Consider the following 26,139-nt stretch of genomic DNA (forward strand, 5'->3'; position numbering starts at 1 on the left):
TATTTTAACGACATCAAATTTACCCAGTTTTATTGCATCAGGTTGGTGATTATTATGACTCATGACAATGTCAAATATCAGATTTTGAGAATGAGGATATTCAGAAAACTATAAATAAACATGGAAATGAAGACTTAATTTTACTGTGAATTCATGAGCAAGATTTATCAGTTTTTCGCTCAAAAAGACTTATTTCTGAAACATTTTAAACAAAAATTATAAAGCACAAGCATCCTCAAAAATAATTTTCCCAGCGAGTAAATAAACTCAAAATACGCATTTATGTGAAGATTACTTCAGTGTTATTTCATTGAATTTACTGTCATTTCAGGACTGTACATCACATAAAACTTATATATTTTAAACAGCTATGCTTAATAAAAAAACATAGATTCAACAGTCAATTCTGCCTATTTGAAAAATTTGAATACATATTTTTTAATGATTTAGGGCAACTTTGAACACAATGGTACAATCTCCATATAAAGGTAAATTAAGCAATAAACATGCACATCCAGTCCCATAAAGTTTTCTGTTAGGTATACCCTCTAAGGTATATATCAACACAAGGGCAAAATGAACGAACAAAAACATTAAACAAATGTATGCTTTTTTCTATATAAAATATGAAGTACATGTGCCACTCAATGTATTGAGGGTTGATTTAATGGCAAATACATGTAGTTTTCTCAATTGAATTGTTTCATATTATTCATGTTGGGGCTTTTTACAGCCGAATAAACAGTATGAGTTTTTCTCATTGTTGAAGGCTGTACGGTTGCCTTTAATTGCTTACAAATGCCTGTACCAAGTCAGGAATATGACAGTTGGAGTTCTGTATTTGTTAATTTACTTTTTACATCCACTTCATTTGAACTTTTGTAGATAGCTGTCTCATTGGCAAACATACCACATCTCTTTATTTTCATATTCTCACTTTTTGCACTGTTTACAAAACAACTTCACTTATACACAATAATGAAGCTCTGAAATATAAACTGTAAATTAAGTAATAAATCTTAGCCATGCAAGCCTCTACCGTAAAGTTTCATGCAGTAACATTTCAAATACCCAAAATCTATAAGAAAGGGAACCACTTGTAAAGGCATGCAAGAACAGTACTTTACATAGTTTCTATTAGCAATGCACAAATTTTCAAATGGGAATAATTTTATAAAGAAGTGAGTAATACAAAAAGTATATTCAAACACACCCTGATTCTTGGTTGCTTTATTTGGGAAATTGCTTATTGGTAATTGGTGCAGTTTGATATGGTGTCAAATATTTACATAAAATGTCAATTTAAAATACTTAAAATTTTGAATTTCTGAAAAAAGAACTCTATCAATAGCTCAGAGTTTTGTTATATACACATACTTGAAATGTCAGCAATTAAAATAATATAATGGTATTTAGAATTATTCTAAAAAAATATACAAATGATTCTCCATTCAAGGTTGATATATGTCATATTTTAGTCAACAGCTGTAAATATAACAAGGACAAAACTTTAAAGATAAGTTCAACATAACCAATGTCTACAAATTTCAATTTAATTTATTTCATATTTAATAATTATTGAAATGGGTCTTTTATAAAAAAAAATAAAGTCATTCTACAGAAACAAACAAAAAAATAGTGTTTGAATTGTTTTATGAAGCACACTATTCAAATTAATGAGTACATGATACATTTGTTAAGAAATTAGGATAAGATAAGCACTGATGTATTTTATCAAAAACTTAGTCATTACCCTAAAAATACCTTTTTAAGAACCTCAAATACTGAAAAATTATTTATCAATGATTATCTTTAAAGAGAACAAGAATATGAATTGTTGATGACAGACAATGCATGGCATTAAAAACTACAGACAGTAAGTCAATGTTATACATTGTAACATGTAAACATTGATTTGAGGGACAAATGACAGAAAACATTAACAATACAGTGTAAAGTACTGTTCTGTAATACATGTCCTTACCTTTTGACGGTAGGACTAGATTTAGTAGAAACTGTAAAATATTCAGTAAGACCTTCAACATGACAGAGTAAAGTGTCTTACAATTGACTATGGGCTGATCTTTGTTTTGATCTACAATTAAAAATATGTGAGAAGTGAGTCTTGTATGAAATACATGTGTTGCCTGCCCTCCTTTTTCCAAATACAAATTTTGAAGTGCCTTTCCATATGCTAAAATGGCAAAGTCTTGCATATCAACCAAGTGAAGGTATCCAGCAATTTGTTGTTTACTGTATTTTTGTTTGTTTTCTTAGCAATGCTATATAATTTCTTTTAGTTAGACCCTCAACCATGTCAGTATCAATATCTGTCAAATTTTGAAACACACTGAGCAAAAGAATCAAAACTACCAGCAAACTTTTGTTTATTTACTTACTTAGTCCTCTTCAAGCATACTTGCACATGAGGCCATCACCAAAATCCTACGTAAACTTATGTTTAGCAGAAGTTATTTTTCTTTTGGAACACAATGCAGTTTCATAAATTGGGGACATTTTGGTATAAAGTAAATATGGTAACTTTTATTTTTAAGAAACATGATATTCAAATTAAGAGACAAAAAATAACTTCTAAATCTATTTATCATATACATTTACAAGACTGACAAAGTGTTTGGTTTATTTGACCTGATATGTGTGCTCTTCTTGCTATAGAAAGTGTGACGTTAAAGTTCTGATCAAGGAATAATTTCTATCATTTAGTAGATTGATTCATAAAAGACAGTAACTGGCCCTTTCTAAGCAGACTTTCTTTTCAAGAATATTAAAACACAACTCTGACAATAACTGGTAAGGTATTCAACCATTATGATAATTTTCTATTCTGATGTACGATAAAAATATGTAAATTAATCTCAGAAAAAAATAATGTGAACTTGAATCTGTGTAGGTATGACAAAATAATGTGACTTTGATTCTATGTGATAGAAGGAGAAGTACTACTGCTATTTTGGGGGGAATAATTCGATTAAAATTGAATACCTGTCGCTGATTTTAATTTTCCATCATCACTGAGATCTTCCCATAAATCCTGTCCTGATCCTTTAGGATTGAACTGTGACTTTGTACTTACATCTACACCAGTCTATAAAGGGGAATAAATAAAGATTAACAAATAGCAAGGAGTTGTGCAAATAGTTATAAAATAGCTAATCCAAGAATTCAAATATCAAAAGATATTCAAAGAGTAAACACAACACATTAATTCATCATTGTTCTTCAGGCATGTGTTTTTCAAAAACACCGCTTGTTGTATGATGTCAGAGGATTAAAATTATAGGACTTCTTTCAAAGGTGAAATTATCAATTTTTATTCGACTAGGAAATCAATAAGTATATTCTTCCTGAAAATGTTGTTAATTTTTTACAAAATTTCAAAACAGCATGTCTACTGATTAAACCCAAATGCCATTTGATCGATACTTAGGTCATTCTATTTTTTTATGACTTTAATTAAAACATAACTGAATTTGGGCATATATAATACAAAGTCTTCCAATTGCCAGACAGAGACACGGATTATACAGTATTACAAGCATGATTTAAGAGAAAATCTGGATTTCACAAAGTCTGTTTACATCCACCATGTTAGATTTTGAGAAAAATTCTTCATAACAAATTTCTGCTTTCTTCTCATAGTATTTTATAACAACGTATAAACAACATAGAGACTGCTCTCTCTCTCTCTGTATAAACTACAAAAAGACTGCTCTCTCTCTGTGTATAAACTTCAAAGAGACTGCTCTCTCTCTCTCTCTGTATAAACTACAAAGAGACTGCTCTCTCTCTCTGTATAAACTACAAAGAGACTGCTCTCTCTCTCTTTTTTCCCCCCTTCAAACATATAACTGATGAATGAATTACAATAAGACATCACTGTTTTACATCCAAAGTCATTCTTTTGTAATACATATAAAGCACTCTCAATGAATTTGTATGCAATTTACACAACTTCTCCATTTGTTTTATTTTGTGATTTTGGCTTATTCTTACTAGTACTCACAAAGTGTTCTAGAATCATTTATCAACAAGCATTAATTTATACCTTGAAAGCGCCAGCTATACCGTATGTACATTTCATGTCACGTATATTCTGTCTGATCATCATTCCTACAACCTTCTGCCCCTCAGCCTCACTTTCAAATGGTTCAGTCCAGTTACCAGGATTACAATCTTCCTTCACACCTCTACCATTTTTAAATGTAAATGTGATACTGATATCTAATGATTCTTGTCCCATATTTTCTACAGACCATACAAATACTGCCATTGGAAAACTGGTATCCTGAAATACAAACATATTGTCAACAGACCATACAAAAACTGCCATTGGAAATTGGTATTCTGAAATATAAACATATTTTCTACAGACCATACAAAAACTGCCATTGGAAAACTAGTATCCTGAAAAACAAACATATTTTCTACAGACCATACAAAAACTGCCATTGTATGTATATATGTAAATTCTTCCGATATGCGAAGCACCCCTCGAGAGCTGCGAGGGTACAGTGGAATCCCTGTACACTCCCTATAAGGATTAATGGAGATGTGTTACTTACTTATATACAACCCACCACCATGGACCATCACCAACCCAACACCAAGGGAGTGTGTTAGGACACCGGGAAGTCTGTTATTATGGTGGAGGAAGCCAAAGAACTCAGAGAAAACCACCGGGCTTCTCGGCGGAAACAGACAAACCGAAGAGATATCTACAGATTGATCTCCAGGTCATTGGAAAACTGGTATACTGAAACATAAACATATTGTCTACAGACCATACAAACACTGCCTTTGGAAAACTGGTATCCTGAAATACAAACATATTTTCTACAGACCATACAAAAACTGACTTTGGAAAACTGGTATCCTGAAACACAAACATATTTTCTACAGACCATACAAAAACTGCCTTTGGAAAACTGGTATCCTGAAACATTAACATATTTTCTACAGACCATAAAAATACTGCCATTGGAAAACTGGTATCCTGAAATACAAACATATTTTCTACAGATCATACAAAAACTGCCTTTGGAAAACTGGTATCCTGAATTACAAACAAATTTTCTACAGACCATAAAAAACTGCCATTTGAAAACTAGTATCCTGAAATACAAAACAGATCTTTTTTAATTGTTTCAAACAGGAATAATTTCTTTAAATTAAATTTGCAAATGTATACACATGTAACTCTGCTCTAGTGATTGTTGCTTGCTAATTTGATCCTCTCATAATAATAAATAATACAGAACATATATAAGTTTGTCAAGTAATGATCTACGTCAGTTAGGAAAATCTGTTTATAACCTACCTTGTAATCATTAGGGAAGATAGGTGATATTTGACGACATGTAAGCTTGAGGTTAAACTCTGGTATATCATATACCGTCCATGATCGAGGATAAAGTGCATGGTATGTAGCATTCTGTCTGGGAAATCCCCATTCCCATGATTTCAAGTGCTTCCCTTTTCCTCCTGTTAGGACTTTTTGATAAACAGTTTTATTGTTCTTTCGTATACACAAGATGAACTACAAAAAAAAGATAAATACATGAAACAAACATAATATGAAAATAAGTAGATGTGGTATGATTGCCAATGAGATACAAAGGACAAAGATGTAAACAATTACAGGTCATCATATAACCATCGAAAATAAGCAATAAGCAAAATCTGTACCGTAAGCTAAACAAGGCCACAGGATAGCAAACTTTATGCATAAATACTTTTTGCTTTCACAACATATATAACCAGTGTCCAATGTGGATGGTGTTTTATAACGTGCAGCTCTTATCTTGAATTACTGTGTAGTGAAGTTAATACTTAATAAAAATTCTAACCATGATCATATATTATAGAATTAAGGTCTCACCATCAATTTTTCATAGGTTCATATCTTAATGTTTTTTATGGTGAAATTACAATTTTCCTATTTCATATATTTGCTCCACATCAAAATACTTTTCAAAAAGGCTTGATACCAAATTTCAGAAAGTTCAAATTCATAGTTCCTGAGAAAAATGCAACAAAACGTCATACATGGTCATATTGTGTAAGAATATAAAAGTATTCAGTTAACAAGAAGTTGCTAAGCGATTGATGTGAAAGCGCATTACACAGTATAGCATGCTCACATGAAACCTGACATCAAATTTCAGGAAGTTCTGATATGTAGTTCCTTAGAAAAATGTGACAGAACTTTTATGGAACGGACAGATGGACACACAGATGGCAAACAGAAGTACAACAGTATACCCCTCTCCTTCAGTTTGACACAGGTCATAAATATTGCAATTATAATTGTACTTACAGAATTTGCTGGAACAATAGTATGCTCATATATCCCTGGAACCATCTGAAATCTACAAAATTCCCCTCGGTAGCCACGACCAATGGTACCACAACCTATACCACCTATAGGACAGCCTGTAAAATATGTAAATATAAAGAACTCTCCTTACAATCCAAGACCCAACAGTCCCATAATCCATGCCACCAATTGGACCACCTCTGCCTGTATGATATCATGAAACATCTGCAGAATTATTATAATTATCATAAAAATCCTCAACCCCTGGTAATAAACATATAAAATTATATCTACACAACTTTCCGTCAATTGGCCCACAACTTATATTGCCAAATAGATAACATGTTAGATATATAAGGTTGAACCATTCAGCAACCTATTCCCCTTATAAGACCACCTGCAAACTACGTACAAGTATACTTAAAGAATTCTTCTTGAAAAAAAAAGTCCTACAACATTTTGTGGTATTTCATCATATTTATCCCTTAGTTTTTTCCATTCTAAGTTAACTTCTGAAAGACACAAAAATGATAATGTGAAGCAAATGAGAAACAACAATATCAAATGTGAGCATATTTACACTGTATGTAGAATCTGAACCTGCACATAGTATGTAGCAGTAGCACCTATTAATAAAATGCTTCGCTGAGCGTAGCCTGATACGACCGCAGAGGTCGAACCCTGAACAGTTGGGCCAAATTTGGACACAATATTCAAGCTTGATACTGTCTGAATTTGGATTGTGATCAAATTTTTGACATAATGTAGGTTTCTGACACAAAATAAATGTGGTCAAAGATCTTTCAAATCTATTGCCCAATACTGTGCAATGGAAGATTTCTTCTCGAAAATTTTCGAAAATTCGAAATATGAAAATTTAAAAAAAAAAAATATGAATCACCTAAAAAAATTGGAAAAAAAATCCCCCCCCCCCCCCACTTTTTGAAATCCTCCTTGGAGCAATAACCCCATTACTCAATCCCAGCCTTTCCATTGTAGTATGGAACCTTGTAGTACAATTTCAGAGAGATCCATACACTTTAACACAAGTTATTGTCTGGAAACTAGAAAAATGCTTCTTTTTGGCCCTTTTTGGCCCCTAATTCCTACATGTTTTAGGCAATTAACCCCAAACTCAATCCCAGACTTCCCTTTGTGATATATACCCTTGTGTTACAATGTCACAGAGATCCATACACTTACAAACAAGTTATTGTCTGGAAACTAGAAAAATGCTTGTTTTTGGCCCCTTTTTGGCCCTTAATTCCTAAACTGTTGGCCCCATAACCCCTAAGATGAATCCCAACCTTCTACTTGTGGTATTAAACATTGTGGTACAATTTCAGAGCAATTGAAATACTAATACACAAGTTATTATCCTGAAACTAGAAAAATGCTTGTTTTGGGCCCCTTTTGGGCCCCCTTATTCCTAAACGGTTGGGACCATCATCCCCAAAATCAATCCCAACCTTCCTTTTGTGGTATTGAACCTTCTTAAAATATTTCATAGAGATCCATTCACTTAAACTAAAGTTATTGTCCGGAAACCAATGTGTCTTCGGACGACGACATCATACCATTATACGATCCCAAAAAATTTTTTGCGGTCGTATAAAAAGGACCTCTGACCTTTACTTTAGGTTTATTGTTAAACATTGACCTGTCAAATTTGCTTAAAAGTGACCTTTTGATGACTTTTGTTATTTGTTTGCTCATTGACAAATACATGTATCTCGCATGTTATTGTGACATCACGAAAAAAAAGTAACCATACCTGTTGACATGAAAAAAAGATCGATGGAAAAAAAAACATTATAGTAACCTAATCCACCATCGAATTTCATGCAATACAACGCATCTCCACTCTGGACAGTTCAATTTGAAATATTTAAATAGCCTGGCAAGCCTTCAAATTGGAAAAATTTAACTATTTAGAGTGGAGAAATATCCTGTCACACTTTATTGATTTTTGGTGTTAAATGCCACTTTAAGAACTATGAGCTATACTAAGGTCAGTTTTTTATTGGTTTTGGGAAGGCTGGGTCCCTGAAGAGAACCACTGGTCTTCAGTAGGAAAACTGACAATCCAAGTCAATTAAGATTAGAGTTGAACTCACTTGCAAAGTGAGAGGTACGAACTCGCTACCGCAGTGTTGACAGACTAGAGAAACAGTAGATGAACTCCTTAGACCACTCAGACACTGAGGCCCCCATATCACACTTGATGCATTGGTCCATTCAATTTTATGATTCAGTTAATCAATAATTATGTCTACCGTTAATACTTACCATAAATAGGCTTGTGCGTAACTTGATTCAGATGATCTATAAACATTATTCTTCCCTGTCTTTTGTGCTTTATCCATACTTTCATATATCTGTAACAATCAACAGAACAAATAGGTAAGGTCTATTTTTTGTGTCCTATGTATGAGTTTTAAGCTTTTTGACATTCAATTGCATCTTTCTGATATATAGATTAATTGTTGTTTGCTTCAATGTCCATTGACAAATATTTCAAGTAATGATTTTTTCTTGCAACATCATGAACATACCTCCTACAGACCAATAAGAGGTGATGCAAGAGTTCTTTAACCCTTTCAAGTTCAGGCAATTTAGCCCTAAACTTATGAAAAAGACACTATCCAAGAAAAAGTTCAATTGAATAGAGCATTCGCACCATAGCTCATACAAAGGCCATATTGGACTTATATGAAAGATGATTGAATATTTCAGAAAATTGGTCTTTTTTTTTGTCACATGTTATCTCTCCAAAAGTCATTGTTGAAGGCTGTACGGTTGCCTATGATTGCTTACATCCACTTAATTCGAACTTTGATGGATAGCAATCATACAGTACTACATCACCTTATTTTTATATGTGACTTGACAAAAAATGTGAAAAAATACAAAATTCATGTGGAAAGTCGACTTCATGTAAGAGACATATTCTTGCAATAATAGGGTAAATTTTCTGTGCAAATGTAATGTCCAAGTTTGTTAGAAACAGAAAAGTTGCCATAGCGGTATAGAAAGAGGAAATATGTGCTAATTATGCCTTGAAATATAGATGGACGTAACATAGAAAATAACAGATTTCTGTAGTTTTTACATCCATATCAAATCCCTAACATAAGTTTCTATCTACATCTTGATCAGTAAACAAAATTTATTCTTTACAAGGGAAGATTTCATGAATTACCAATTATAACTTTTAAAGTTAATGTTGTGCACCCTGGACCATAGCACTGGAGCAAATAAGGGGTGCAATGAAGCACACAAATTTTTTTTGTAATAAACATAGATCTTTCTTGATTTAGCCCAAAGCGGCATGCTGCTTTGATGTGTGCGCAACTGCACTTTTCAATGAAATACCTCACCAGTCTTAAACCAGCAACAATGGTACTGCAGCAATGAATAGGAATCAAGCAGGATCAATTCAATGGTTGGACTCAACAAAATTTTTATAAAATTGACTCAGAGCTCATCCTAGAAAATTCCTACAAGAACTCTGTATAATATGTTGTATAATACACTGCCTGACAATGTACAACTGTTACCTATAGCTAAGGCCAATTAATTCAGGAATGTGGGTGAGTCTGGGTTTTACAAATGGATCACATTTGTCTTTGCATTCATGGTCAAAGTTTACTCTCCAACCAAATTTGGGAACATTAGCAATGTCTTCTTTTGGTGTAGTTATGCTAGCTTCGGGGGTATGATCTATCTGTTGAGGTTTTGGCATCTTGCACTTGAAGCAAGCAGGGAAGCAAGTCAATCTTGATCCTCACGGGGGAAGTCGTTTCTGTCCGCGTTTGGTTTAATATTTCAACAGTAGGATCACTTCCGGAGTAAAAAAATATTGTTGCATAAAAATGTTTTCGAGGTGCTGCAGAACAAAATTAGTTAATCAGACGGTAAACTAACGATAATACTTTTTTTTTTTAAACCATTTCATTTCAAAAAGTGATCTTTATTTTTTGTGCTTATATTGTTTACACAGGTTGATAATGCGTCAATTGCAAATTTGACCTTTGGTTTATGTAAAATTATCAGATTATATAAATCAAATATCTCATTTTCTAGTCAATGTCCCAAAAGGAGAGTTTACAAATAATAATTATCATTTAATACTAACATAATCTAAGCAAAGAAATAAAATATATGCATATACAGTATTTTATAATATACGATAACTTTATTAGCACTAATAAGGATTTGTATAGTAAGACAAATCCTTGGCACTAACACATTAACAATAAATGTGTGGCCATTGAGCCTTGGAACATAATTGTGCAATGTCATGGGACTTTCCACCTTTTTCATTTTAAATAATAATATTTACGCTTGGGAAACGATCTTTAAACTTTGGACAAAAAAGGATATCAACATTTACACAGAAACACCTGGGAACAGTATATCTAACGGGAAATGAATCTGATACGCTTTTCAGTATAAAATTGATAAAATCTCGGACTCCCCGAGACTTCCCAAGATTTACGGATTTTGGTAGCGTCTGACTGAAAAACTATCAGAACTGCTCAACAAATAAACCACATAACTCTAATTGTAAATAAATACAAGTTTTATCATTTAGTAGATATATTTTGTCATATAAAATTACCAAAATAAGTTTGATTTATTTGATGTGAAGTGTTTTATAATAGTTTGGGAATTTGTAAATCATCGCGGCAATGGCCGCCATTTTTTTATTACCTGGTTTGCATTCTGCACAATTCTGTGATGAAATGCTTGCGATTTTAACAAATTTGAAGTGACAGAATACAAGTTTGATACACTAGCATCACTATAAAACTAGTTTGAATGACATTTTATTGATAATATCAGAAATTATTAGGATAATAGCGAGTCCGTTTTTAACACATGTCCGTTTCTGTATCGTATCTTTATTAACTATGGCACGACGATAAAATCGACTACAATCAGGTAGTATCAAGTCCCGTCAATATATATGTTCCTGGAAACACTAAAGAAATTTACAATGAAAACTAAACAGGATAACTAGCTCCGGTTACAAATGGTAATGGCAACAAAATTCAGACAAACTACAGTAACATGTTTATAATGAAGGAGTGCATGGATTTTTCTAGCATTCCACAGGGTCTAGTATTCGGACCCATTCCCAATGGCAAATACCCTACATTTTTCTCAATTTTGGGAGCAAAATTCCCAAACGATCTCAAAATTTATTTTCATCTTTCTTATTCATGACAGCGATGTTCATTTTGTTCAACCGCTAGCTTTATGCCGAAAATCGCCAAAAGTAATGTGTAAATCCGAGTAAAATCGTATCTGACTGACAAAAAATTGAAAAACAATGGATGCCATAAACCGGAAATGAAGACAATTACAATACCGGGTCAGATTCCGTGGACGGATAAGGGTAATTCCTTATTTGCCAGTCAAATACAATAAAAAAAATAATAATTCCAGGCAGGTGACAAAATACATGTTGATGATGAAATATAAACACTAGAATTCAAAACCAAAATATATATGGAAAAAAAAAAGAAAAAGCTGGAAATATTTTATACAGAAACTCAAAATTACTTTTAGGGAGCTACCATTTGATTTTTATGGTGGGGGGCTAGGATGAAAAATTTTGTCCTGCATTTTTTTTAGTTGTTATCTGTCCTGCCTTTTTATTTTTCACTCTATTTGGTCCTGCCTTTTTTTTCATTAGTTGACTTTCTTTTACAAAAAATGTCATCCTGCCTTCTTTTTTTTTTGCCAAGTTGCTCATCCTGCCTTTTTTTTTTACTCAAAACTCCTGTCCTGCCTTTTTTTTCAAATTTCATCACTACCCAGTTAAACAATTAAAATAAATTCCTTATATTTTTAAATGAGTCTGGTGCTTATTCAACATAGGATTTTATAGCAAACAAAATGTGTTCTCTTGGGAAACTCTGACACCTGATCAATCACTCAGATTTCAGTATCTGATAAGAATAACTAGCCGAATTGGTATCTTCGTCGTTTTAAAGATATAAATTATAATAATTTTTATACGACCGCAAAAAAATTTTTGTGGTCGTATATTGGTATGACGTTGGCGTCGTCGTCGTCCGAAGACACATTAGTTTTCGCACTCTAACTTTAGTTTAAGTGAATTAATCTCAATGAAATTTTACCATAAGGTTCAATACCACAAAAGGAAGGTGGGGATTGATTTTGGGGGTTATGGTACCCACAGTTAAGGAATTAGGGGCCAAAAATATGCATTTTTGTAACTTCCAGACATTACTTGTGTGTAAGTGTATGGATCTCTCTGACATTGTACCACAAGGTTCCATATCACAAAGGGAATGCTGGGATTGATTTTGGGGGTAATTGCCTCCAAATTTTAGGAATTAGGGGGCAAAAAAGGGGCAAAAAACAAGCATTTTTCTAGTTTCATGACAATAACTTGTGTGTAAGTGTTTGGATCTTTATGAAATTGTACTACAAGGTTCCATATCACAAAGGGAAAGCTAGAATTGAGTTTGGGGGTAATTGCCCGAAACGTTTAGGAATTGGGGGCCAAAAAGGGGCCAAAAATAAGCATTTTTCTAGTTTCCAGACAATAACTTGTGTTCAAGTGTATGGATCTCTCTGAAATTGTACTGCAAGGTACCATACCACAAAGGGAAGGCTGGGATTGAGTTTGGGGGTGATGAATCATAAGGGGGTTCAAAAAATTTGGGGGGGGGGGATTTTTTTTTTTCTTTTTTTTTTCTTTTTTTCTTTTTTTTTTTCTTTTAAAATTTTCCATTTTAAGTTGGTTATTTCTGATTAATATTTAAAAGCAAATAATAATGATATGGTAGGAGATACACACCAAACAGGATGTGTAAATTATTATATAATAAGTATTGTGCAATAGCAAGAAATTTTCAATTGCACAGTATTGCACAATTGCAAGAAATCTTCAATTGCACAGTATTGCGCAATAGCAAGAAATCTTCAATTGCACAGTATTGCACAATAGCAAGAAATATCCAATAGCACAATATTGCGCAATAGCAAGAAATTGTCAATTGTACAGTATTGCACAATAGCAAGAAATATTCAATTGCACAGTATTGTGCAAAAGAAGATACTTCGTATAAATTGCTTATTTCTTGATCAATTTCAATGGGGTTTTATTCTTGAATTCTTGGGGTTCTTTAATGTGTTGAATCTAACCGTGTATTAAGTTTTTGGATTTTGGGCCCCGTTTTTAAATTGGTCCACATTGAGGTCCAAAGGGTCCAAAATTTAACTTTGTTTGATTTCATCAAAAATTGAATTATTGGGGTTCTTTGATATGCCGAATCTAACCGTGTATTTAGATTTTTAATTTTTGGTTCCGTTTTCAAATTGGTCTACATTAAGGTCAAAAGGGTCCAAAATTAAACTTAGTTTGATTTTAACAAAAATTGAATTTTTAGGGTTCTTTGATATGCTGAATCTAAACATGTATTTAGATTTTTGATTATGGGCCCAGTTTTCAAGTTGGTCCAAATCGGGGTCCAAAATTAAACTTTGTTTGATTTCAACAAAAATTGAATATATGGGGTTCTTTGATATGCTGAATCTAACCATGTATTTAGATTTTTGATTTTTGGGCCCCGTTATCAACTTTGTCCACATTGAGGTCAAAAGGGTCCAAAATTAAACTTTGTTTGATTTCATCAAAAATTGAATTCTTGGGGTTCTTTGATATGCTGAATCTAACCATGTATTTAGATTTTTTATTTGTGGACCCGCTATCAAATTGGTTCATATTGAGGTAAAAAGGGTCCAAAATTAAACTTTGTTTGATTTCATCAAAAATTGAATTATTGGGGTTCTTTGATATGCCAAATCTAACCGTGTATTTAGATTTTTAATTTTGGGTCCCGTTTTTAAATTGGTCTACATTAAGGTCCAAAGGGTCCAAAATTAAACTTAGTTTGATTTTAACAAAAATTGAATTCTTGGGGTTCTTTGATATGCTGAATCTAAACATGTGTTTAGATTTTTGATTATGGGCCCAGTTTTCAAGTTGGTCCAAGTTGAGGTCCAAAATTAAATTTTGTTTGATTTCAACAAAAATTGAATATATAGGGTTCTTTGATATGCTGAATCTAAACATGTATTTAGATTTTAGATTTTTGGCCCACTTTTCAAGTTGGTCCAAAATCAAACTTTGTTTGATTTCAACAAAAATTGAATATATGGGGTTCTTTGATATGCTGAATCTTACCATGTATTTAGATTTTTTATTTGTGGGCCTGCTATCAAATTGGTTCATATTGAGGTCAAAAGGGTCCAAAATTAAACTTTGTTTGATTTCATCAAAAATTTAATTATTGGGGTTCTTTGATATGCCAAATCTAACTGTGTATTTAGATTTTTAATTTTGGGTCCCGTTTTTTAAATTGGTCTACATTAAGGTCCAAAGGGTCCAAAATTAAACTTAGTTTGATTTTAACAAAAATTGAATTTTTGGGGTTCTTTGATATGCTGAATCTAAACATGTGTTTAGATTTTTGATTATGGGACCAGTTTTCAAGTTGGTCCAAGTTGGGGTCCAAAATTAAACTTCGTTTGATTTCAACAAAAATTTAATATATGGGGTTCTTTGATATGCTGAATCTTACCATGTATTTAGATTTTTTATTTTGTGGGCCCGCTATCAAATTGGTTCATATTGAGGTCAAAAGGGTCCAAAATTAAACTTTGTTTGATTTCATCAAAAATTGAATTATTGGGGTTCTTTGATATGCCAAATCTAACCGTGTTTTTAGATTTTTAATTTTGGGTCCCGTTTTTTAAATTGGTCTACATTAAGGTCCAAAGGGTCCAAAATTAAACTTAGTTTGATTTTAACAAAAATTGAATTCTTGGGGTACTTTGATATGCTGAATCTAAACATGTGTTTAGATTTTTGATTATGGGACCAGTTTTCAAGTTTGTCCAAGTTGGGGTCCAAAATTAAACTTTGTTTGATTTCAACAAAAATTGAATATATGGGGTTCTTTGATATGCTGAATCTAGCCATGTATTTTGATTTTGGACATTGGACCATAATAGGTAAATTAAAAAAATTGAAGTTCTTAGACCACATTCTTTCTGTGTCAGAAACCTATGCTGTGTCAAATATTTAATCACAATCCAAATTCAGAGCTGTATCAAGCTTGAATGTTGTGTCCATACTTGCCCCAACTGTTCAGGGTTCGACCTCTGCGGTCGTATCAAGCTGCGCCCAGCGAAGCATTTTATTTCATTATGGGCAAAAACTATATAAGATAGAAACTCAAAACAGTAAAATCTTCATCAAGACAGGATCAACAAAAAGATTTTAGTCATGAATTATATTCTAGTCTACAATGCTGAAGAGTGGCCATTTTTGAAAGTGCACAAAGATCAAGTTGATCGACTGGGCATCCAGTTTCAGTATTGTACTAAGTAGGATTGACATCCTGAATTTTTAAAGTAACTACAATGTATTCAAGCATACTAATGTACATGTACCTGCCATTTTTAAAATGAAGATATTACTGTAATTTGGAGCATACTGCAATATATAATATATGTTTTTTGTTCTTAAAGGTATATTTGTTTGGCCGGTATCAGAGTACACTGGTTATTGCTGAGCATGACAATCAGAAACTTATACCTATCACCCTGAATACAATAACAGCTGCCAATAAAATAGGAGGTGATATAACATGTCTGGTTGCTGGTACACAATGTTCAAAGGTACGTTTTTGGGTAAAGATTGCACAAAATGCAATCAAAACCCTATGGTACTGACTTGATATCTATATCTTCCAAGGTTTATCACTACCTTTGATTATTCAAACAAAATAGTGCAATGAAGTGATCATTATTTACTGTCATGCAATTTATTTATGATATGTTATATTTTAATATTTAAGACACTATATAATGTGTATTTGAATTACCATACATTTTTTTATTAAAAATTACATAAGTAATGCATGGTGTATGAATCTGTTATACAAATAGGTTCAACTATAAATGTACAATCATGAACAAAGGAAGATAACTCCAACTCAAATTTTTAATTTCCCCAGCAAAATACAATTCAATGTTTTATATAATAATTCACAAATTGCAAAATGAAAGCAATCTTTACCTTCAGTGCTCACAAGCACTTTGATTATACATTTTGTTTAACTCTTTATCATAAAATCCCAGGCTCTCAATGCAATGGATAGTCAATTTGTTGTTTATAAGTACTTCAAATAATGATGAGAAGATAACCAATTTGAATGTATCCTTAGAAAAATACAAATTAAAACACCCCCAGTAAGTCAAATTTATTGGAATTTTGGGTCATCAATTCTTTTCTACTTCATACTTTATGTGGCCTTTTAAAATTTTCTTATTGGGGCATCACTGATGAGTCTTGTTGACGAAACGTGCGTCTGGCATTCAAATTTTAATCCTGGTATCTATGATGAGTTTATTTATTGCAAAACAACACGTTTGGTCAATACAAACTCGTATAAAAGTTCTTATAAAGGGTAACTTGGTAAGCATCTTCACATGCAGCACACATTGTACTGAAATCCTGTATTTTTATAAATCAAAGCAGATATTAGGGAAACATATTTCAATAACAATTGTATCTGAGTATTCTCTGAAAGAAGATTTTTTGGTCTGTTAAGGAAGTCACTGTATTTCACATGCATGACAAAAGACCTTGAAAATTAAATAGGCACAACGTGAAATGAAAACATCATTTGCAGGAGGAATTTTTTTAATATTACATTTGTTTGAATGTTCAGAAAAGGGAGATTCAATATTGGGAAATTTTTGGTTTGAATATGCTCAATAAACAGATAAATACATAAGCTACATTGCTTAACCTATGGCATGCACAAAGTATGTGTGATCAACCACTTTTCTCCTCTTTTTAAAATTCTCATGAAATTTGATATTAATTATAGATCTGTACTACAATATATCAGGTAAATTTTTGTATTGATAAATTTTGATTATAAGGTTTTGGGTTAATGAGATTGAGAGTCTGAGAGTTCATAATCCATGTTATAGGAAAATGCTACCACAGTGTTGGTGGCTTCCATGCCATTTATGTATTCTACACATTTTATATGAACAGGTTGCAGAAGAAGTCAGTAAAATTCCAGGTGTCAGTAAGGTATTATTGGCAGACAATGAGGCATTTAAAGGATTTCTTCCAGGTAAATACTAACTTAATGATGTGAGACCAAAAGTCATCATTAAAATTTATTTTGTATTCATTCTCAGGGGAAGTGAAAATATAGAAATGGTTAAAACAAATTTAACTTGAACCAATAAAAAATTAACCCAATAATTCAAGTGTTGTCCAGATTAATTGTTTACATAACAGCTGAAGAAGGAGTAATATAATATGTATCTGATATTATTCTTGCAATTCTCTTCTGTAATTTTTATACGACCGAAAAAAAAATTTTGTGGTCGTAATTGGTATGACGTTGGCGTCGTCGTCGTCCGAAGACACATTGGTTTTCGCACTCTAACTTTAGTTTAAGTGAATGGATCTCTATGATATTTTACCACAAGGTTCAATACCACAAAAGGAAGGTTGGGATTGATTTTGGGGGTTATGGTACCAACAGTAAAGGAATTAGGGGCCAAAAATAAGCATTTTTGTAACTTCCAGACATAACTTGTGTGTTAGTGTATGGATCTCTCTGACATTGTACCACAAGGTTCCATATTAGAAAAGGAATGCTGGGATTGATTTTGGGGGTAATTGCCTCAAAATTTTAGGAATTAGGGGCCAAAAAAGGGGAAAAAAACAAGCATTTTTCTAGTTTCATGACAATAACTTGTGTGTAAGTGTATGGATCTTTCTGAAATTGTACTACAAGGTTCCATATCACAATGGGAAAGCTGGAATTGAGTTTGGGGGTAATTGCCGAAACGTTTAGGAATTGGGGGCCAAAAAGGGGCCATAAATAAGCATTTTTCTAGTTTCCAGACAATAACTTGTGTTCAAGTGTATGGATCTCTCTGAAATTGTACTGCAAGGAACCATACCACAAAGGGAAGGCTGGGATTGATGATGGGGGTAATTGTCTCAATATTTTAGGAATTAGGGGCCAAAAAGGGACAAAATACAAGCATTTTTCTAGTTTCAGGACAATAACTTGTGTGTAAGTGTATGGATCTTTCTGAAATTGTACTACAAGGTTCCATATCACAAAGGGAAAGCTGGGTTTGAGTTTGGGGGTAATTGCCCTAAACGTTTAGGAATTTGGGGCCAAAAAGGGGCCAAAAAACACATTTTTCTAGTTTCCAGACAATAACTTGTGTTCAAGTGTATGGATCTCTCTGAAATTGTACTGCAAGGTACCATACCACAAAGGGAAGGCTGGGATTGAGTTTTGGGGTGATGAATCATAAGGGGGTTCAAAAAATTGGGGGGGGGGATTTTTTTTTTTTTTTAATTTTCCATTATAAGTTGGTTATTTCTGATTTATATTTAAAAGCAAATGATAATGATATGGTAGGAGATACACACCAAACAGGATGTGTAAATTATTATATAATAAGTATTGTGCAATAGCAAGAAATTTTCAATTGCACAGTATTGCACAATAGCAAGAAATCTTCAATTGCACAGTATTGCGCAATAGCAAGAAATCTTCAATTGCACAGTATTGCGCAATAGCAAGTATTTTCCAATAGCACAATATTGCGCAATAGCAAGAAATTGTCAATTGTACAGTATTGCGCAATAGCAAGAAATATTTAATTGCACAGTATTGTGCAAAAGAAGATACATGTACTTTGTATAAATTGCTTATTTCTTGACCAATTTCAATGGGGTTTTATTCTTGAATTCTTGGGGTTCTTTAATATGCTGAATCTAACCGTGTATTTAGTTTTTGGATTTTGGGCCCCGTTTTTAAATTGGTCCACATTGAGGTCCAAAGGGTCCAAAATTAAACTTTGTTTGATTTCATCAAAAATTTAATTATTGGGGTTCTTTGATATGCTGAATGTAACCGTGTATTTAGATTCTTAATTTTTGGTTCCGTTTTCAAATTGGTCTACATTAAGGTCCAAAGGGTCCAAAATTAAACTTAGTTTGATTTTAACAAAAATTGAATTCTTAGGGTTCTTTGATATGCTGAATCTAAACATGTATTTAGATTTTTAATTATGGGCCCAGTTTTCAAGTTGGTCCAAATCGGGGTCCAAAATTAAACTTTGTTTGATTTCAACAAAAATTGAATATATGGGGTTCTTTGATATGCTGAATCTAACCATGTATTAAGATTTTTGATTTTTGGGCCCCGTTATCAACTTTGTCCACATTGAGGTCAAAAGGGTCCAAAATTAAACTTTGTTTGATTTCATCAAAAATTGAATTCTTGGGGTTCTTTGATATGCTGAATCTAACCATGTATTTAGATTTTGGATATTGGACCATAATAGGTGAATGTCCAATTTAAAACTTTTAAGTTCTTAGACCACATTCATTCTGTGTCAGAAACCTATGCTGTATCAAATATTTAATCACAATTCAAATGCAAAGCTGTATCAAGCTTGAATGTTGTGTCCATACTTGCCCCAACTGTTCAGGGTTCGACCGATGCGGTCGTATCAAGCTGCGCCCTGCGGAGCATTTTATTAGATTATGTTTAAACTCTCACTAATACATTGACTACACTATATAACAATTTGCAATAAGTGGTAAAATATAACCAGAATAGGATCATTTGCTGCTGTCTGGATAAAGACATTTCTTAATCTTTAATAATGGATCAAATTTTGAACCAGTTCAAATCAATTTGGTTTATCCATATGATTGATGTGAGGGAAGAGGGAATATTAATGTCTGAGAGACTTTCACAGGTAAAAGATAGTATCACCTGATTGTTTAATCACAGGTAAAAGATTGTATCACCTGATTGTTTAAAACATTAAACAACTTTCACTATAAGTTGGCATTGCTATTTGCTTTGTTAAAGTTTGTCCCAATAATCATATATTATTGTTTTATGTTATGCTTTACTCTTTTCTTCACCTTCAAATGATATTAACTTTATTAATCTTCTTTTAAATTGAATGACAGATGACACATCAATTGGAGAAAAATTGCACTACTTTGAAGTAAAATCTGTTGTGGATTTATAATTGCAAATATGATGCAGTATTAGATACATTTATGTATATATTTTCTGTTAGTATTCTGAATTTTATTGTTCACATTTACCCCACATCTACTTTTATTTACATGTAGTGTTTAAGTTGACTGCATGTGTATAATGAATTTGAGATTTCTTATGAACTGTATGCTTCTTTTCTACAGAGTCATTAACCCCTTTATTGTTGGCCACACAGAAACAGTTCAACTTTAGTCATATATTAGCTGGAGCGACAGCAATGGGAAAGGTAACAAAACATTACTTCAAAACATGTTTTCTAGAACATGACCTAATGCACAATCCACAGCCTTTAAAGTTTATTATTATTGTTTTCTTTAGCTAAATTTCATTTTCTTGTGTTATACTATCTGATTATAGTAAAAGTTTACCCCTTAACAGTACCTCATCAGTGCTGAATAATGTGTCATATATTTTCTCTTATTCTTTCTGATCTAAACATTTGTACTTGTCCTCCTTTACTTTTTATTCATAAAAAATTGGTTCACTTACCCTAATTCATAACACATTTAAGTTTTATACAAATTAGATATTCTTTGTTGTTCTGCATGTGTTGGCACATATAAGTGCAACCATGTATAAATTTAGAAGATCTTTAGTAAAATTCATGATCAAACATTTGATAGGATGATTAGAGAAACAAATGTCATTACTCTGACTATTTTCAGTAGGCTTTCTTAGCATCTTTTATTGGTGTCCTTCCTCTTTTACTGAAATGTCTCTATAAACAGGTGCATATGTGACTAAGGGATTGGTTAACAAGTTGCAAATATTTCATGCATATGCAAGGCAACGGATCCATTTTATAAATCTATACTTAATAAGAATGAGACAAGAGTTCATCACCATCTTACAGAAAGGAAAATTAACAATATAAAGAGAAAAGAAGTCCAATTTCTCATTAATTATGATAGGAATATGATTATGAGGAATTCTAAAATCAAAGTCTGAGACGGGAAAGGATCACCTTTACATTGGTTAGATAAAACTAAAAGTAACTCCACTCTCTGTAAGTGTAGGTTGATACATTAATTCTTTATAATTAAGAATTTTTTGGATTATTTAGACAGAATATATTGTAAGCTAGAAATTTGGATTATTAAGAGAACAAATGACTTTTAGTAGCATGTATCTGCAAATATTGAATGTAGATTGAATAATGCCAATCACTAATTTAATTTTATAATACATGAATTACATTGAACATATCTGATTATAAATTTATTTTAATAGGGTTTGTTACCTCGGTTAGCTGCCAAACTTGATGTATCCCCTATCTCTGATATAATTGGTATAAAAGACAAAGAAACATTTATAAGAACTATTTATGCAGGTATGGTTATTTTTCATTTTTCAAGCAAACTGAGCATCATTCAGACCAAAAATATTATACAGCTCATGAGTCATAAAATTGGTTTATAGATGTATACATGTCTTGGTTTCCATGACACTCACCAATGAAATAAGACTAAACATATAACATTGGCATTATTGTATTATTGATACATGTAATATAATTTTTACATCAGAATACAAATGGAAAGCTTATATTTGTAAAATTTGATGAAGTTTATATTTGGAATGGCACATTTTGTCTATGAATATAAGATTTGAATGTACAAGATTTAGAATCGGGTGCAGTTGTGTAGTAAGGTGTATATTTTTATCTTTAGTCCTGTGTATTAATTGTACAGAGCTTGTTCATGATGATATCTTGTTACCAAATCATTGTATTTCGACCTTGGCCTCATTTTATCATGCTCCAGTATTTATGTTAAATAAGCAGGATGAAGGTGTGTTTTAACAATGTTTCTTATGTAGATTTGTTGTGAGGAGAATATATTCATCTGTACTGTTTGGCCTTAACTTCATCAGTTGTCAGATTTAGTTTCAGGATTTGGTCTGTTTCTCAGTAAAATAACCATGTTGATTACCGTAATCAATATTTTTTATGCCATAAATAAACCAGAAATATAATGATTGTGTTGCTAACAAGACTTTATATGGTAAGCAACCACTGGTACATACATTTAGGTTGTGCAAATACAAAAATTACATACATAGAGACGATGATGTGTATTTGTAATGTTATGTAGGTAATGCCATCCAAACACTGAAGTCTAAAGACAGTTTAAAGATAATATCTGTCAGAGGGACTGCATTTGAAGCTGCTGCCTTAGAAGGTGGGAATGCTGCCTCAGAAAATGGTAAATATTGGGAATTATTTAAGGTCTACAAAATATTCTTGATATTTGAATATCTAAAATTAACAGAATGTCTTAGATTGTTCAACATATATCTTATGTATTTAATTATTTTTTAAGACTTCTTAAGTAGTTAAAATAGATTTATTATACGACCACAAAAATTAAAAATTTTTTGGTCTTATATTGGTATGATGTTGTCGTCGTCGTTGTCGGTGTCGTCCGAAGACACATTGGTTTTCGCACTCTAACTTTAGTTTAAGTGAATGGATCTCCATAAAATTTTACCATAAGGTTCAATACCACGAAAGGAAGGTTGGGATTGATTTTGGGGTTATGGTACCAACAGTTAAGGAATAAGGGGCCAAAAAGGGGCCAAAAATAAGCATTTTTGTAACTTCCAGACAATAACTTGTGTGTAAGTGTATGGATCTCTCTGATATTGTACCACAAGGTTCCATATCACAAAGGGAAGACTGTAATTGATTTTGGGGGTAATTGCCTCAAAATTTTAGGAATTAGGGGCCAAAAAAGGGGCAAAAAACAAGCATTTTTCTAGTTTCATGACAATAACTTGTGTGTAAGTGTTTGGATATTTCTGAAATTGTACTACAAGGTTCCATATCACAAAGGGAAAGCTGGAATTGAGTTTGGGGATAATTGCCCGAAACGTTTAGGAATTGGGGGCCAAAAAGGGGCCAAAAATAAGCATTTTTCTAGTTTCCAGACAATAACTTGTGTTCAAGTGTATGGATCTCTCTGAAATTGTACTGCAATGTACCATACCACAAAGGGAAAGCTGGGATTGAGTTTGGGGGTAATGAATCATAAGGGGGTTCAAAAAATTTGGGGGGGGGGATTTTTTTTTTCTTTTTTTTTCTTTTTTTCATTTTTTTTTTTCTTTTAAAATTTTCCATTTAAAGTTGGTTTTTTCTGATTTACATTTAAAAGCACATAATAATGATATGGTAGGAGATACACACCAAACAGGATGTGTAAATTATTATATAATAAGTATTGTGCAATAGCAAGAAATTTTCAATTGCACAGTATTGCACAATAGCAAGAAATCTTCAATTGCACAGTATTGCGCAATAGCAAGAAATCTTCAATTGCACAGTATTGCGCAATAGCAAGAAATATCCAATAGCACAATATTGCGCAATAGCAAGAAATTGTCAATTGTACAGTATTGCGCAATAGCAAGAAATATTCAATTGCACAGTATTGTGCAAAAGAAGATACTTCGTATAAATTGCTTATTTCTTGATCAATTTCAATGGGGTTTTATTCTTGAATTCTTGGGGTTCTTTAATATGCTGAATCTAACCGTGTATTAAGTTTTTGGATTTTGGGCCCCGTTTTTAAATTGGTCCACATTGATGTCCAAAGGGTCCAAAATTTAACTTTGTTTGATTTCATCAAAAATTGAATTATTGGGGTTCTTTGATATGCCGAATCTAACCGTGTATTTAGATTTTTGATTATGGGCCCAGTTTTCAAGTTGGTCCAAATCGGGGTCCAAAATTAAACTTTGTTTGATTTCAACAAAAATTGAATATATGGGGTTCTTTGATATGCTGAATCTAATCATGTATTTAGATTTTTGATTTTTGGGCCCCGTTATCAACTTTGTCCACATTGAGGTCAAAAGGGTCCAAAATTAAACTTTGTTTGATTTCATCAAAAATTGAATTCTTGGGGTTCTTTGATATGCTGAATCTAACCATGTATTTAGATTTTGGATATTTGACCATAAAAGGTGAATGTCCAATTTAAAATTTTTAAGTTCTTAGACCACATTCATTCTGTGTCAGAAACCTATGCTGTGTCAAATATTTAATCACAATCCAAATTCAGAGCTGTATCAAGCATGAATGTTGTGTCCATACTTGCCCCAACTGTTCAGGGTTCGACCTCTGCGGTCGTATCAAGCTGCGCCCTGCGGAGCATTTTATTTTTGAATTTAGAATTGTAATTATTGTGAATAAACAAGAATGATGTTATATTATATGCACATAATTTATGTCATAGATCTGTAAAATATGCCAATTGCAACCAAATTTACTTTAACATCATGTTGAGAATGAGTTTACATATACATTTCCTTTGCTAAGAACAATAATTATGCAGCCAGCCAATATTGTACAGTTCAACTTTTGATGAGTCCAAAAAACTTTTCATATTTTATTATTTCCCCACTCCAAAGGAGAGGTTCTACTGGTTTGCCTTTGTCTGTCTGTCTGTCCCTTCATCCCTCTGTCTGTCCCTACATCCCTCTGTCTGTCTGTCCCCACATCCCCCTGTCTGTCTGTCGCTACATCCCTCTGTCTGTCTGTCGCTACAACCCTCTGTCTGTCTGTCGCTACATCCCTCTGTCTGTCTGTCCCTACATCCCTCTGTCTGTCTGTCTGTCTGTCCCTACATCCCTCTGACTGTCTGTCCCTACATCCCTCTGTTTGTCTGTCCCTACATCTCTCTGTCTGTCTGTCCCTACATCCCTCTGTCCATAGCATATTTCTGTAGCATTTCTAATCAACTGCAAGTCATAGCTTCTAGATAAATGGCACCAGGCTCTGTCAAGTTATGCTATACCATGTGATATGTTTTCAGTTCCTTCAATGGTCTTCTTCCTGTTTGCTGAAAACATTTATTATAAATATCTTTTGAATGTTATGCACATATATGAAAGTTTTATTAAATAAAAGAACAATGTTGAACAGGATTTTAATTAGTAAGGAATAGCTCAAAGTACATCTTATATATTCATGTAAACTATCTGATGATTTGACACAGTTTTTATACGACCGCAAAAAAATTGCGTTCATTTAATGCTATTCCTCAAGATTTAAGAAATTATCAATTTTCCCCCAAAAAAATTTGGGTCACAATTTATTTTACTAATTCTTTGTATATAGTCTACAAACAGATTTACTAAGTATTGCGCAACAGCACAGTGTATTGCACAACAGCACAGTGTATTGCACAACAGCAAGAAATCTTCGATTGAATATAAATTCAAATCATATAACCAATTTCAAGTTCTTTAACTACATTTATTCTGTGTCAGAAACCTATAATGTGTCAAATATTTAATTACAATCCAAATTCAGACCTGTATCAAGCTTGAATATTGTGTTCATTTTTGCCTTAACTGTGCAGGGTTGGACCTCTGTGGTCGTATCCAGCTGCACACGGCGAAGCAGTTTATTTAATACTGGTTAACATCTTAGTCATAGAATTACACAACAAAAAGTCTTTTCTCTTTAGCACCATCTGCAGATGTAAAAAATGATGTGTCAGAGTATGTATCCCAAGAACTTAGTAAAAGTGATCGTCCAGAACTCACTGCAGCAAAAACAGTAATATCTGGAGGTAAGATATTAAGTATTTGTTCTTAAAGAACTAGTTAACCCATAAT

At 32.6% G+C, this 26,139-nt stretch overlaps 2 protein-coding genes across 3 annotated transcripts in view; one reads left to right on the forward strand and one right to left on the reverse strand.

Moving 5' to 3' along the window:
- The window catches only part of LOC127733861 (non-lysosomal glucosylceramidase-like), a 29,046-nt gene extending 18,910 nt beyond the window's left edge, over nt 1–10,136 (reverse strand). The window contains exons 1-7 of one of the 2 annotated variants that reach the window (XM_052243278.1): nt 9,898–10,136; nt 8,627–8,715; nt 6,338–6,453; nt 5,339–5,557; nt 4,067–4,306; nt 3,004–3,106; nt 1,985–2,095 (exon numbers count right to left, since the gene is read on the reverse strand). In XM_052243278.1, the coding sequence (XP_052099238.1) occupies nt 1,985–2,095; nt 3,004–3,106; nt 4,067–4,306; nt 5,339–5,557; nt 6,338–6,453; nt 8,627–8,715; nt 9,898–10,082 (1,063 nt within the window). In that variant the 5' untranslated portion in view covers nt 10,083–10,136. The remainder of the gene's footprint in view (nt 1–1,984; nt 2,096–3,003; nt 3,107–4,066; nt 4,307–5,338; nt 5,558–6,337; nt 6,454–8,626; nt 8,716–9,897) is intronic. The other variant, XM_052243279.1, reaches the window with a different exon arrangement.
- A 34-nt stretch (nt 10,137–10,170) lies between these two features.
- The window catches only part of LOC127732920 (electron transfer flavoprotein subunit alpha, mitochondrial-like), a 28,469-nt gene continuing 12,500 nt past the window's right edge, over nt 10,171–26,139 (forward strand). The window contains exons 1-7 of the mRNA XM_052242134.1: nt 10,171–10,254; nt 15,914–16,063; nt 17,454–17,535; nt 20,661–20,743; nt 21,748–21,847; nt 22,611–22,721; nt 25,989–26,093. Of these exons, the coding sequence (XP_052098094.1) occupies nt 10,213–10,254; nt 15,914–16,063; nt 17,454–17,535; nt 20,661–20,743; nt 21,748–21,847; nt 22,611–22,721; nt 25,989–26,093 (673 nt within the window). The 5' untranslated portion in view covers nt 10,171–10,212. The remainder of the gene's footprint in view (nt 10,255–15,913; nt 16,064–17,453; nt 17,536–20,660; nt 20,744–21,747; nt 21,848–22,610; nt 22,722–25,988; nt 26,094–26,139) is intronic.

The sequence above is a fragment of the Mytilus californianus genome, unplaced genomic scaffold (assembly GCF_021869535.1).
Source record: "Mytilus californianus isolate M0D057914Y unplaced genomic scaffold, xbMytCali1.0.p SCAF_3, whole genome shotgun sequence".
NCBI lineage: Eukaryota > Metazoa > Mollusca > Bivalvia > Mytilida > Mytilidae > Mytilus > Mytilus californianus.